The 11,663-nt window shown below is 57.9% G+C and overlaps 5 protein-coding genes and 1 non-coding gene across 6 annotated transcripts in view; 1 reads left to right on the top strand and 5 right to left on the bottom strand.

The window, feature by feature from the left end:
* Positions 1-297: 297 nt before the first annotated feature.
* GGTG_03182 (phosphate metabolism protein 7) lies at positions 298-4,269 on the top strand. The gene is made up of 5 exons (XM_009220960.1): positions 298-680; positions 873-1,108; positions 1,184-2,345; positions 2,429-2,510; positions 2,578-4,269. Exons 2-5 carry the CDS (start codon positions 933-935, stop codon positions 3,855-3,857), a joined length of 2,700 nt encoding a protein of 899 aa, XP_009219224.1. The 5' UTR covers positions 298-680; positions 873-932; the 3' UTR covers positions 3,858-4,269.
* Positions 4,270-4,369: 100 nt separating this feature from the next.
* Positions 4,370-4,450, bottom strand: GGTG_20052. The gene has a single exon. It is a non-coding gene; the product is annotated as a tRNA-Arg (tRNA).
* Positions 4,451-4,617: 167 nt separating this feature from the next.
* GGTG_03181 (hypothetical protein) lies at positions 4,618-5,765 on the bottom strand. Its single transcript, XM_009220959.1, has 2 exons — positions 5,108-5,765; positions 4,618-4,969 (listed from the first exon to the last, which is right to left on the bottom strand). The coding sequence occupies exons 1-2, from the start codon at positions 5,443-5,445 to the stop codon at positions 4,747-4,749; spliced, it is 561 nt and encodes a 186-aa protein (XP_009219223.1). The 5' UTR covers positions 5,446-5,765; the 3' UTR covers positions 4,618-4,746.
* On the bottom strand, positions 5,697-7,385 carry GGTG_03180 (hypothetical protein). Its single transcript, XM_009220958.1, has 3 exons — positions 7,254-7,385; positions 6,960-7,176; positions 5,697-6,878 (listed from the first exon to the last, which is right to left on the bottom strand). Exons 1-3 carry the CDS (start codon positions 7,270-7,272, stop codon positions 6,233-6,235), a joined length of 882 nt encoding a protein of 293 aa, XP_009219222.1. The 5' UTR covers positions 7,273-7,385; the 3' UTR covers positions 5,697-6,232.
* Positions 7,386-9,022: 1,637 nt separating this feature from the next.
* Positions 9,023-10,863, bottom strand: GGTG_03179 (hypothetical protein). Its single transcript, XM_009220957.1, has one exon. It carries the CDS (start codon positions 10,255-10,257, stop codon positions 9,766-9,768), a length of 492 nt encoding a protein of 163 aa, XP_009219221.1. The 5' UTR covers positions 10,258-10,863; the 3' UTR covers positions 9,023-9,765.
* A 431-nt stretch (positions 10,864-11,294) lies between these two features.
* GGTG_03178 (hypothetical protein) overlaps positions 11,295-11,663 on the bottom strand; it is a gene marked incomplete at both ends in the record, with an annotated part of 1,964 nt that continues 1,595 nt past the window's right edge. Inside the window, one exon of the mRNA XM_009220956.1 lies at positions 11,295-11,556. Within this exon, the coding sequence (XP_009219220.1) occupies positions 11,295-11,556 (262 nt within the window). The remainder of the gene's footprint in view (positions 11,557-11,663) is intronic.

Genomic DNA, 11,663 nt, shown 5'->3' with positions numbered 1-11,663 from the left:
TAACAGAAAAAAAAAGCTTCGTGCTCCTGCCGTCCCCTGCAGGGTCGCACTCTCATAGGGGTGTGGCAGTGGGACGACGGCCCAAACAGGTTTGGGCTCTCCCAAGTGGCCCCAGCCTGGCCTGGCTGCCTCCACACACACCTCCACATACCCTGCACCCCTTGGCCAGCTCAGCAGGGATTGGGCCGTGGGTGTTGTCGTCATAGCTTCCAATGCCAGGTTCCCATCCCATTTGCTCGGCTTGCGCCGTCTTCGAGAGGTAGCGAAGCAGCAGCTCCCCACACAATCTAGAACCATGCCATGCAGTGCGGAAGCCAGAAGCAGCAAAAATCAAGAATGGCTGGCAATGCACAGGTAGACCTGCAGTTGCTGTGAGGGTATTTCATATGTCCGCCAGCCTTCCTCCCGCCCTCCTCCAACCGGCCTCCCCATCAAACGTCAACATCAATTTCCTCAGCTTGTGACCGCCGAGGGTCGAATAGGATCCGTGCGCGCGTCTGGACCCGATAAGCTCGCGTGTGCCAGTGCCTTTAATATCTGCGAAACTTGCTGGCCCTGCTGTACAAATACCGACCCGTCTCGCCCGTCAACACTCAGGCTAGTTGCGTGCTGGCTACCATTAAGACTGGACTGGAGGTGACGGCACACAAACGACCTTCACAGCAACAGCCGTAATTTAGGTAAGTCGCATTCCCGAAGAACGGGCTGGCGCCTGTTGTTTCAGACCTTTCAACTCCAGATTGTTTTTGTGCTACTGCATCTCGGCACATTCCCCGTTTGCTTGTTATATCTCCTGCCCAACTGGGGTATTTCTTGGACGCATCCCGAGTTCCCTCGACGAAAACAGCATCGCTGACTCTATCCAAGCAAAGACCTTTCCTGATACCCTCCCTCCTTGCATTTCGGCCTGGTGCTGGCCCAACACCCCCACCATGTCCGGGACGGACGAGCAGAAGCTCGTTGAGGACTCGAGCATTTCGGGTCTTGTCGCGACTCTCGTGCCGACCCTGATTATCGCCCTTGTATACATTGCCATCTTCCTGATTCTGCGCAAAAGCCAGCGAAGATGGTACGCTCCCCGAACCTACATCGGGAGTTTGCGTCCGAGGTAAGAAAGGAGCAGCTGGCCTTGCATCTTGTCCATCACCGCTCGCACGAGAATTTCATGGCTGACAGCGTCTAGTGAACGTACGCCCGAGCTACCAAACGGCTTGTTCAACTGGTTCGGATCCTTCTACAAGATCCCCGACACTCACGCCCTCCGTCACCAGTCTTTGGATGCCTATCTGTTCCTCCGGTATATGCGCATCGCCATCGTCATCACGTTTGTCGGCTGCTGCATTACCTGGCCCATCCTCTTCCCTGTCAACATCACTGGCGGCGGTGGCCAGCAAGGCCTCAACAAGCTCACTTATTCCAACGTCAACGTGGCAATCGAGGGCGGCCATCACCGGTACTTTGCCCACGCCTTTGCTGCCTGGCTTTTCTACGGCTTTGTCATCTACGTCATCTTCCGGGAGTGCATCTTCTACATCAACCTGCGCCAGGCATTCCTGCTCAGCCCGCTCTACTCGCGCCGCATCTCCTCTCGTACCGTGCTCTTCACGTCCGTCCCAGAGCCCTACCTGAACGAAGCCTCGCTCCGCCGCGTCTTTGGGCCCTCGGTTCGCAATATCTGGATCACCCACGAGCAAAAGGAGGTCGACAAGATTGTCAAGGAGCGTGACGAGACTGCCTTCCGCCTAGAGAAGGCCGAGGTCAAGCTCATCAAGCTCGTCGACAAGGAGCGCCGCCTCGCGCTGAAGAAGGGTACCGCCGGAGATGCCGAGAAGAATGGCCAGGCCCCTGTCGGCGCCGAGTCTGGAAGCGCCGCCGCCCGTTGGATCTCTCCAAAGAAGCGCCCGACCCACAAGACGGGCGCCCTCGGCCTGATGGGGAAGAAGGTCGACTCCATCGACCACAGCCGTGAGGAGCTCCAGCGCCTGATCCCCGAGGCCGATGCCGCACAGCGCCGCTACCGCGCGGGCGAGTACAAGAAGGTCCCGGGCGTTTTTGTCGAGTTCCGCACCCAGGGCGAGGCCGAGGCTGCCTTCCAAGTCTTGGCGCACCACAATGGCCTGCGCATGGCTCCCCGCCACATTGGAATCACCCCTTCGGACGTCATCTGGTCCTCTCTCAGCATCCCATGGTGGCAGAAAGTTGTCCGTCGCTACATCGTCATCGCCTTTATCGCTGTCCTTATCATCTTCTGGGCCATCCCTGTGGCGATCGTCGGTGTTATCAGCAACATCAACTACCTCATGAATGAGTTCACCTGGCTCCGTTGGCTCAATGCTATCCCCGACGTAAGAAGATTTCCACCCTCGAGCCCATTCCCCCATTATTCTGATGATCCCCAGCTAACCGCCGTCTTTTTTCTCATCTTTAGAAAATCATGGGCGTTATCACTGGCCTGCTGCCGTCCGTGGCTCTAGCAATCCTGATGTCGCTCGTGCCGGTCATCATGCGACGTAAGTCTCGACTCCTAGTCATATTCCCTCTACCCTGTCATGCCTCATGGTGCTGACACCGCAGCAGTGTGCGCCAAGTTCTCGGGCGAACCATCCTACTCCCGGGTCGAGCTTTTTACGCAAAACGCCTACTTCTGCTTCCAGGTCGTTCAGGTCTGGTTCGTGAGCACTGTTGGTGGCGCCGGTCCCGGACTGTACAAGCAGATCCAGGACATCGCCCAGGAGCCGGGCAAGATCACCCAAGTCCTGTCCCAGGCGCTTCCCAAGCCCGGAAACTTTTACAACAACTACTTCCTCGTCCAGGGCCTCACAGTCGCCGCGGGCGTCCTCTCTCAGGTCGTTGGCTTCGCCATCTTCATGATCATGTACAAGTTCCTCTCTGGCACCCCTCGGGCTCTCTACACCAAGTGGGCCAACCTGAGCGCCATCTCGTGGGGTAGCGTCATGCCCGTCTACACCATGATCGTCTGCATCGCCATCATCTACGCCGTCATCTCGCCGCTCGTCCTCGCCTTTGCCTGCATCGCCATGTGCCTCTTCTACGTGGCCTGGCGCTACAACATCCTGTTTGTGACCGACACCAAGATCGACACGCGCGGCCTCATCTACCCCCGCGCCATCAAGCAGCTCTTCACGGGCATCTACATCGCCGAGCTCTGCCTTCTCGGCCTGATCGGTGCCAGCGGCGCCCCGTGGCCTGCCATTATTGTGGCCCTTTTGTTCCTCTTCACTATCATGGCCCACGCCACCATGAACATGGCCATCAAGCCCCTGCTGTACAACCTGCCGCAGTCGCTCCTGGCCGAGGAGGAGGCCCTGCTCGCGCCACCGGGGTCGCACCACAACAGCAACGTACCTGCCGGCAGCCCCCTGTCGGGCGGCCTCGGGGTGGCCCCGTCAGGCACGACCAATGGCAGCAACGCCCTGCCGACCGCGCCCGACGCCACCGCCAAGGGCGACGTGGAGAACGGCGCCATGGGGCCTGGCGACGGCATCATTCAGAAGCGGGGCAACTTCCTGACGCGCTTCCTGATGCCCTGGAAGTACGCCGACTACGCGACGATGCGCAGGCTGGTGCCGCGCGCCGAGGACCTGGACCTGGACCTGGACAACCTTTACTCGGACGAGGTCAACGGCAACGCCTACTGCCCGCCCTCGACCACGAGCGCGCCGCCCCTGCTCTGGATCCCGCGCGACGCGGCCGGCGTGTCGAGGCAGGAGGTCGCCCACACGTCCAAGATCATCCACATCACGGACGAGGGCTGCGAGATCAACGAGAACGGGAAGCTGAACTGGGATAGGGAGGCGGCTCGCCCGCCCGTCTGGGAGGAGAAGGTGCTTTACTGAGCTGTTGGATTCTTTCCCCGGGGGGGATCAAGCAACATTAAATTAATGGGGATATCTTTGCTGAACCCGGAAAGGGTAGACGCAAAAAGCACCAAGAAGAAGCGGACGGTGGTGTTGCGGAGGTGGCGAACGAAGTTGTTTCATTTTGTTCATGTTTTAAACCTTCTCGACCTTGACCGTTTTATGATACCCTCGTTGAAAAAGGTCTGGTACGATGTCATAATGCGGTCGGCTTGCATTACTTGTACTTGATCTAATAGCCAGAGCCTGCGACAGGCACCCTAATTCTCTCGTCTCCCAAACTCATGATAGCATTCACAGTCGGGATCCTAATCTTGGAGCCTACGATCATTTTCAACACCGTACGTACCTCTTTGTGAAGTTTTGCAAATGTGCAAATGTTCATGTTCAGACGTTTCAAACATGCAGTGCGCGTAGTAAAAGTGAAAAAGAAAAAAGGAGTGTCGTGAAGGGGTAAATAAATGTGTGGTGATAAATCGCGGCAAAAAGAACAGGCCTCATGGGACTCGAACCCACAGCCTTCCGCTCGCTCATAATAGGAGGCGGACGCGCTACCTTTGCGCCAAAGGCCTTGTTTTTCTTGTGATTGAAGAATTACTATCCAGTTGTTTGGGGGACATTATATGGGGTGGATCCTACCAGGGTGGGTAGGCATTCTTGCACGTGATACCGCCTTTATGACATTAGGTTCCTACCTTGCCTCATCACAAATACAAGATGGAGATGAATTCACGGTAGCTTGGTTGGAGGATGATGCGTAATCTTATATATATATATAATCCGGACGATATTTACAGAGGTAACCTACGTGCTGATAACCCTCGCCAGGGCCAAATGCTAGTCGAGCTTAGCTTTAGTATACCCCGGACTACTCCTCCCCCTCTCCCGGGATGTGCTCAAAGCCCAGACACACGGCGGTGGCGTAGTCGCCGTCGTGGCTGATGCTGAGGCGGGCCTGTTGGGGCTCGCGGCCGTCGGGCGTCACCACGGCGGCCGGGGCGCCGTCGGGCCCGGCGCGGATGCGGATCTGGTCGAACGACAGCTTGGGCAGGTGCGGGTGGGCCTTGATGATGGCCTCTTTTGCGGCGAATCTGGGAGGCATGAATTGAGTTTAGAGGACTGAGGGTACAGTGTATATATGTAAATGGAAAAAAAGAGGACTAGAATGACATGAACTCGTGTCTTAAAAACTGAGAAGACAAAAAAAAAAAAAAAAAAAAAAGACACACCTTCCAGCCATATGAACAGCCGCCTGATCCAACAGCTGCAGCCGCTCAGGGGAGCTCGCAGCCGGCGACGGCCGACGCGCTAGCCTAAGCAGCGACGCGACGGCGACGGCGAGGCATGACACCCCTTCGCCCTCCCCCTTTCTCTTCTCCTCCTCCGCCAGCCGGCCGAGGATGGGGTCGATCCTGGCCCGCTCCTCCTCCCCCCGGCCGAGCACGCGCCTCACAAACGGCTCGCGCTTCTCGGCGGTCTCGAGGATCCTGCGCACTCTCGCGATGCGGCAGACGTCGGTCCCCACGAAGATGGAGTGGGGGAACTTGACGACGGGCCGGGGCGGCATCTGGGATGGGGGGTCATTCTCGATGATGGTGTCGAGGCAGTGGTTGGTTGGTGTCCACGATAGAGTGAGAATGTTCCATCATCACTTGATTCGTGTGATTTTCGCAGTGAGAACATGCATGGAAAAGGTCTGGGTTTGTTGCCCCACCATCGCGGACCGATGTGGGGCTGCTGCCGCCGGGCTGGTGCTGGCCATCAGGGTACAAGCGAGGGCACTGGCTCTGACGACAGCTGAGGTGAGAGTGACGTCATGCAAGAAGAAGGGCAGTCAGCACAACATGCTTTCATCATGGCATCATTCCCGGACTTCAACAGATGGAAACGACTGATAAATCAAAAGCAGCGCATAAGTACCATTTCCATGCTAATAAACCTGTAGAGAGAGACCAACCAGAGACAAACTGCAATATTAAGCGACTTCTCCGTATGCGCACCAATCGTCGCCACCAGGCGCTAAACGTGCCTCACCCATATCATCGCCACAATCCATGTAAGGTGTGATGGGTGAAAATAAACAGGCCGTGTACAAAGGGTCCGCATCGCATAGAAATCATTAGACTTTTCGGTGTAGAGGTGTGATCCTCTGGGGATATGAGAACATGTTTCGAGTCGCAATAGGCAATTTGAGATATGTGAAAAAGGGGGTTGACAGAGCTTTTGAGAGGAGCGTCGACAGCCATTAGCTGGTGGTAGACCGTGTCGGTTGTAAGTGACAGGATATCGGGGGGATGGAGAGAGCACATGACATGACCCTCCTCTCATCCGATTGCTTCACCCTGTTCTTTCCCCTAGTTGCCCTGCAGGAGCGGCGCGCGCTCGGCATCCTGGGGCGGGGCCTGCTCGGAGCGGCGCGTGGTCCAGCTATTGTGCTGCCCAGACCAGGTCGGGACGGCGATGGAGAGCGAGGCGACAAAGAGGACGGCCATGATGGTGAAGGAGAAGATCCACTGCAGGGCAATGACCTGGCGGAAGAACTGGGCGACGCCCAGGGCGGCGGCCAGGACACTCAGGTTGAAGCCCATGGTGTAGTCCTTGTAGGCGACCAGGAAGAAGCCTCCGTAGACGAGGATGGACCACACAAAGATGTTGGCAAAGATCCTCGCCACCAGGTTCTCCGGGTGGTACGCCATGATGGCGCCGTTCCAGTAGATGGCCACAAAGGTCCAGGCGAGGGGCCCCGAAACGACGGGCACGTGGATGGAGCGCGGGTAGGCATTGTGACGGAAGTACAGGGACGTCAGGTTGATGAAGTTGAACACCAGGATGACCTCGGCAATGACAAAGTGGCCGTAGACGAACAGCAGGACAAAGGCGAAGTGCAGGATATTGTTGAGGATGAAGTGGCTGCCGACGGCGCAGGCGGCGTTCTTTCGGTCGAGGTTGTTGGAAAAGAGAGCGGCGACGTATCCTAGTTGGAGGATGAAGAGGGCGAGCCTGTTCCCAATCCAAATATTAGTGTCGGAAAGCTCGGTAGGAAGTCATGTCATGGACAGGTAGGGGGTAGCCGGGACGTACCAGTACAGGGACGTGATCAGGTGGTCCATGCGGAAGCCCGTCAGGTAGGCGTCATTGATGTCCCAGATCCTGCGCCTGATGTGGTAGCCATCGTAGACATCATTGAAGGTATAGTAGAGCGTAACGAGCAGCGAGGCCAGCCAGGTCGCGATGCTCAGTATCTTGTAGGTGGCAACGGCCTGCGAGGTGTGCGAGTCCCTCTTGGTGAAGGGGTTGACTGTATCCGGGGAGGTGGGCATTAGCAGGCTGCCTAGGAGGCCAACGGTATAGGAACCAGATATGTCCGATACTCACTGTTGTTCAGTCGATCCATTGCGGGGAGGATGGCGTCAAGGCCAGTTAGCGCTCTATTGTTGTTCTTCTCTCGTCCTTGCACGAAGCGCTGGTGAGGGATGACTGTAACTGGAGGGAGGGCAGAGCAGAGCAAAGGAACCAACAAGATGCAAAGGAATTGGGGTGAGAAATCAAGCGTTGAGCCGGGAGGGCGGCGTTGGGGCTAATAAACAGATGCGGCAAGGGGGAAGGAGTGTGGCGACAAGGCCAGGCGGGTTTGGTTGCGGGGAAGGCACGGCTCGGGTCCTGCTCGTCCGGTTGGCTCGTCTGGTTGTGCGCGGCCGACTACTGGTCATCTTGGTACGTCAAAGACTGGGGGTGGAAAACAGGTCACCAGACGATGTCGGGATGGGCTTGGGGGAGGGACGCGTGGTGGTACATGGGCGTGGATGGCGGATCGAAGTAGTCTGCCGTGGGATCCCACAGGTGTATTGTACGGGCGCATCACCCGTCCGATACCTCTGCCTCTTTGTGTATTTCAAGTACCAGTATGGGATCCGTCTCCAGTCCTTGCCTGCCCCAACTTGCACTTTGCCTGCATTGGAGACCTCCCACGGGCTTCGCTAAGGTCCCGACCAGAAATAGCAGATATCGGACCAAGCTGCCAAGACCACCCGCCAGATGAAGAGGCATTATTTCTCTTCTGCGTCCACCTTGCCATTTGCCTCGGAAAGTGCTTCGCTCCTGCAGGTGCATTGCGCCCGGCCAATGGTAGCGGGGGGTCGGGTTACAGGTTTGGCAGCCACGGATCGCCAGTCCGTCATGGGCTCAGGTGTTGTGCTGTAGCGTGTGTGGGCATTCCTTCGGTGCAGGGGGAGCTTCTTTGTATGACGACGATGTGAGGACAGGGGTGGTGTGCTTTTTGGGGTTTACCCTGCGGCTTGCCTTGCCACCAGACAACCCGGGCATTATGCTCCGCCGGGGCTGCTCATTGTTCTGAGCTGAGGGAGCACGAATTATGCTTTTTTTTTTTTTTTGGCAATGGTCAAGCGCTCCATGCCTTGAAGATTTCCAGATCGGGGTATTCAGATCAGAATATTCAGTGCTGTTTTTCAGTTAGAAAGCAAACAGAAGGTGCTGGGGTTGTGGCTCCGATGCCTTGCATGCACTGTGGCCCATCAGCTCAGAGGCTAGGTTGTGATTGGTCTAGAGTTGGAGGTGATGACAGCATTGACTCGTCTGCCGTGGGTTTCCGTCTGTCAATCCCTCACCCCCGTACTTTCCCCCATTTTGGACATTTTCCTCTTGCAAGCCACCTCCAGCAGCACACCACAGCAGCACCAGGCTCGTCCAGTCACATCAGCCGCCACTGCCATTCACTGCGAACGGCGTAATCATCTGCCCGCTCGTGTCCGCCCCAAGTCCAGGCCATTTACGCCAAGTAACGAGAGCACGAAAGAAAACACAGTTTCTGGCCAGTCGTTTGGTCACACCGAGGGAGGTCACACACATGTAGTCGGCTAGGTGCCTCTTGATAACGATCGGCCAGGTGCTTCTCCATAACAAACACTGCCGCCTGCCGCCTGCCGCCTGCCGCCTGCCGCCTGCTGCCAGCGGGCGGGCCGCGTCGGTCTTTTGCTGCGTGTCCAAGCTGGAGGGCAGAGTTTCCGCCCGCGTTTGGCGCTGCGCTGCACGAACAGCATCAGCGCCCTCTGCAGCGCCCGGAAGGTTTGCCCCGTGGGCGCTCTAGGCCCAAAGATCAAAGACCACCAAAAACAAAGCGCCTGCATCGGCACATGTGAATGTTTGCATATGCAATCTTGTGTTTTTCCCGGGTCGCTAACGTAGTATTAAATAAATCCTGCTATGTGGCTCTGCCAGTATTGCATCCGTGGCAGCTCCAATATAAACACAAACTCAAACCTTGGGCTGCAGCTGAGGCCCGACCTGGGCTGGTTGTGTTGTTGATGTGTCTATTCTATCCTCTTCTCCTCTTTTCCCTGTCCGAAGCGACGCTTGATCAATGATGCAAAAGCAGTGGCTCGCACCCACAAGAGACGATGCAATCGAGATGAGTTGCGCCGAGATGAGTTGAGACATGCAGCGCTAGATTTCGGGAGGAGCCCCATCTTAGACAGTCCTACCAGCTCATGCTGCGACCCCTCCAAAAGGCCCCTCGCCAGGGCTCCTTTTCTGGTCGGCTGGGCATGGCGTGACTTTCCAGGCGGACAAGCCTCAAGGCTGAAGAGAAGGGTGTGGTGTGGCCAACCTAGGCAGCACACACGATGGATGGGGAGGAGACGGCCGGCCGCTTCCTGGTGTGGTTGGCACGGTTGGGCAGCGAATCTGACGAGGATGAGGGTGGTGGTGGTGTGGTGCCAGCCAGATCAGGAGAGATTGGCACGCACACCACCTCCCATTCCCTCCCCTCCTCAATCGACCCCGCCTGGGTGCGCCGCAGTTCAGGGCTCGGCTACGCAAAATGTCCGGCGGTTGCCTTTTTATTTTTCTGCCTTTTTCCCGCCAGGTGTGTTCACCGCGCCGGCGGGGCCAGCAGCGGCATGGCCTTGTAGGCGGCGTTGGGAGTGGCGGCGGGGGACCGCACCCAGTCCTCCCGCTCGGTGTGCCAGCTCTTAGGGCCGAGGAGCTCTGCGGCGAGTATCTTGGGCGCGTGGAATTGCCGGTGCCTGGGTCTTGCGGTTGCCGACTTGGTCGTGGTCACGGCGGGCGTCGCGTTCCTGGACGATGGTGGCGACGGCGCCCTCGTCAAGGTGCTGTTCGTAACACCTCTGGGCTTGGCTCTCTCGGTCTGGTGTCGCTGATGCTGCTGCTGCTGCTGCTGTTGCTGCTGTGTCTGCGGGTGCCCGCTTGTCGGCCGGGTTGCTTCGCTGCTGTCTCGTCGCTCCGACACGGGCATGGCGGGCGTCTTGGGCAGACGCATGGCTTTGGCGTTTTCCAGGGCGGGGTCACACCAGCCTCCGATCCCTTTGAGGTAGGTCGGGAGAAGGGCTTGGTTGTGCATCATGGCCGCTTCTGTGTGCTCTGGCCTATGTGTGTGGGTATGTGGGTGTGTGCTTGGTTGGGGATTCGGACATGAAAGGGGACGAGGTTCGGGAGGGGTTTGTACGTCTAGTCTGGACTCTCTTATACGTGCGCTGGTGACTGTTGAAGCCGGTTAGAAGTAGATGTCGCCGATCCAAGATGACCGACTGATGGGCCAGCTGTGGAAAATATGCCTTTTTAATGACCCAAAGACGAGCCAGAGATGCCGGCCACACGCTCGGCTACTTGCCGGCACTGCTTCCCAGGTGTGCTCTCCGTTCAAGCCCAATGGGTACACAAAAGCCCACAGCCCACAGACCACCCCCGGCGAACCTCGTTCTTTATCCCCCGTGTTTTTAACAGCAAAGCACTGCAGATGGGAAAAGGCGCCCAAGCCCACCGCGTCGCGGCCCGAATGCAAACTTCCGATTCGACGTCTGGGCAAGAGGGAGGAGGGGTGGAGGGGTCAGATGGATGGTGTTGTGCCAAGCTGCGTCTTTTTTTCCTGCCTGCGTGACCTCTGTGCCAGGGAATAACAGAGTCGGGCCAGTTGGCAACGCACGCAGGGCAAGGCACACTTTCGCCGTTGTGATTCTTGGGTGATTGAGGGTGTGTGAGAGGGAGTGAAGGAGGGAGGGTGTGCTTTCAATGGCCCTTGCAGATTACGTCAAGAGTGAGTGCATCAACGGTTGCCTTTGTGCCGCGCCTCTTTATCGATCGATTGACGCCTTTTTCTTGCTGGATGCTAGAAATCTACACATTCTTGTTCGCAATGGGAAATTGTTGGGCATTGCGAACCACGCCGCCAACACTTTTATCAGCGCCCGTTCCAGGGATCTGGGAGCCCCTGCAGGACCAGACGGGACAATGGAGGGGTTCGACTGCGGCAGCAAGTCCCCGAAAACGCTGGGGTTGAATTGAGATTTCTATTGGTGCACACCACCCGCCCAGCCTGTCCAGCCTGTCCAGCCTGCCCATCGACGGCCCTTATAAACCTGGGGCGAATCCCTTGGCGTCCTCTCACGCACAAGACGCGATGCCACCCTCCCCGGGAAGCCGAAAGTACGACCCGAGCGCCCCAATGGCAGACGCGTTGGTGTTGGCAGGATCCCCCGCCGCGAGCAGGCTCGCGAGGTCGTGGGCCGGGTAGATCAGGGTCTCGTTGATGTAGCGCTTGAGCGGCTTGGCCGCGTGCCCGGCGCTCGTCACGACCGTGTCCCAGCCGACGCCGGCCAGTGACCCGGCCGCGCCCAGGTCCAGACATGTCACGTAGACGGGCTGGCTATATGGCCGCAGCGGCAGGCCCAGCAGGTCGGCCGCCGCGTTGTGGCCCGCGTGCCGCCCGAGCGGCATGGCGTGCTGGCACGACATGCGCGCGTGGTGCCCGCC

The sequence above is a fragment of the Gaeumannomyces tritici genome (assembly GCF_000145635.1).
Source record: "Gaeumannomyces tritici R3-111a-1 unplaced genomic scaffold supercont2.2, whole genome shotgun sequence".
NCBI classification, from domain to species: domain Eukaryota; kingdom Fungi; phylum Ascomycota; class Sordariomycetes; order Magnaporthales; family Magnaporthaceae; genus Gaeumannomyces; species Gaeumannomyces tritici.
Note: the sequence above shows the minus strand (reverse complement) of the source record. Positions and strands in the feature narration are given on the sequence as shown.

Coding starts and splice junctions, on each gene's coding strand:
- GGTG_03182 (XM_009220960.1), top strand. CDS start 933: ATGTCCGGGACGGACGAGCAGAAGCTCGTTGAGGACTCGAGCATTTCG. Junction 1,109..1,183: donor ATCGGGAGTTTGCGTCCGAG/GTAAGAAAGGAG, acceptor GACAGCGTCTAG/TGAACGTACGCCCGAGCTAC. Junction 2,346..2,428: donor GGCTCAATGCTATCCCCGAC/GTAAGAAGATTT, acceptor TCTCATCTTTAG/AAAATCATGGGCGTTATCAC.
- GGTG_03181 (XM_009220959.1), bottom strand. CDS start 5,445: ATGCCGCCCCGGCCCGTCGTCAAGTTCCCCCACTCCATCTTCGTGGGG. Junction 4,970..5,107: donor GCTGTTCATATGGCTGGAAG/GTGTGTCTTTTT, acceptor CATGCCTCCCAG/ATTCGCCGCAAAAGAGGCCA.
- GGTG_03180 (XM_009220958.1), bottom strand. Junction 6,879..6,959: donor CTGATCACGTCCCTGTACTG/GTACGTCCCGGC, acceptor GATTGGGAACAG/GCTCGCCCTCTTCATCCTCC.
- GGTG_03179 (XM_009220957.1), bottom strand. CDS start 10,257: ATGATGCACAACCAAGCCCTTCTCCCGACCTACCTCAAAGGGATCGGA.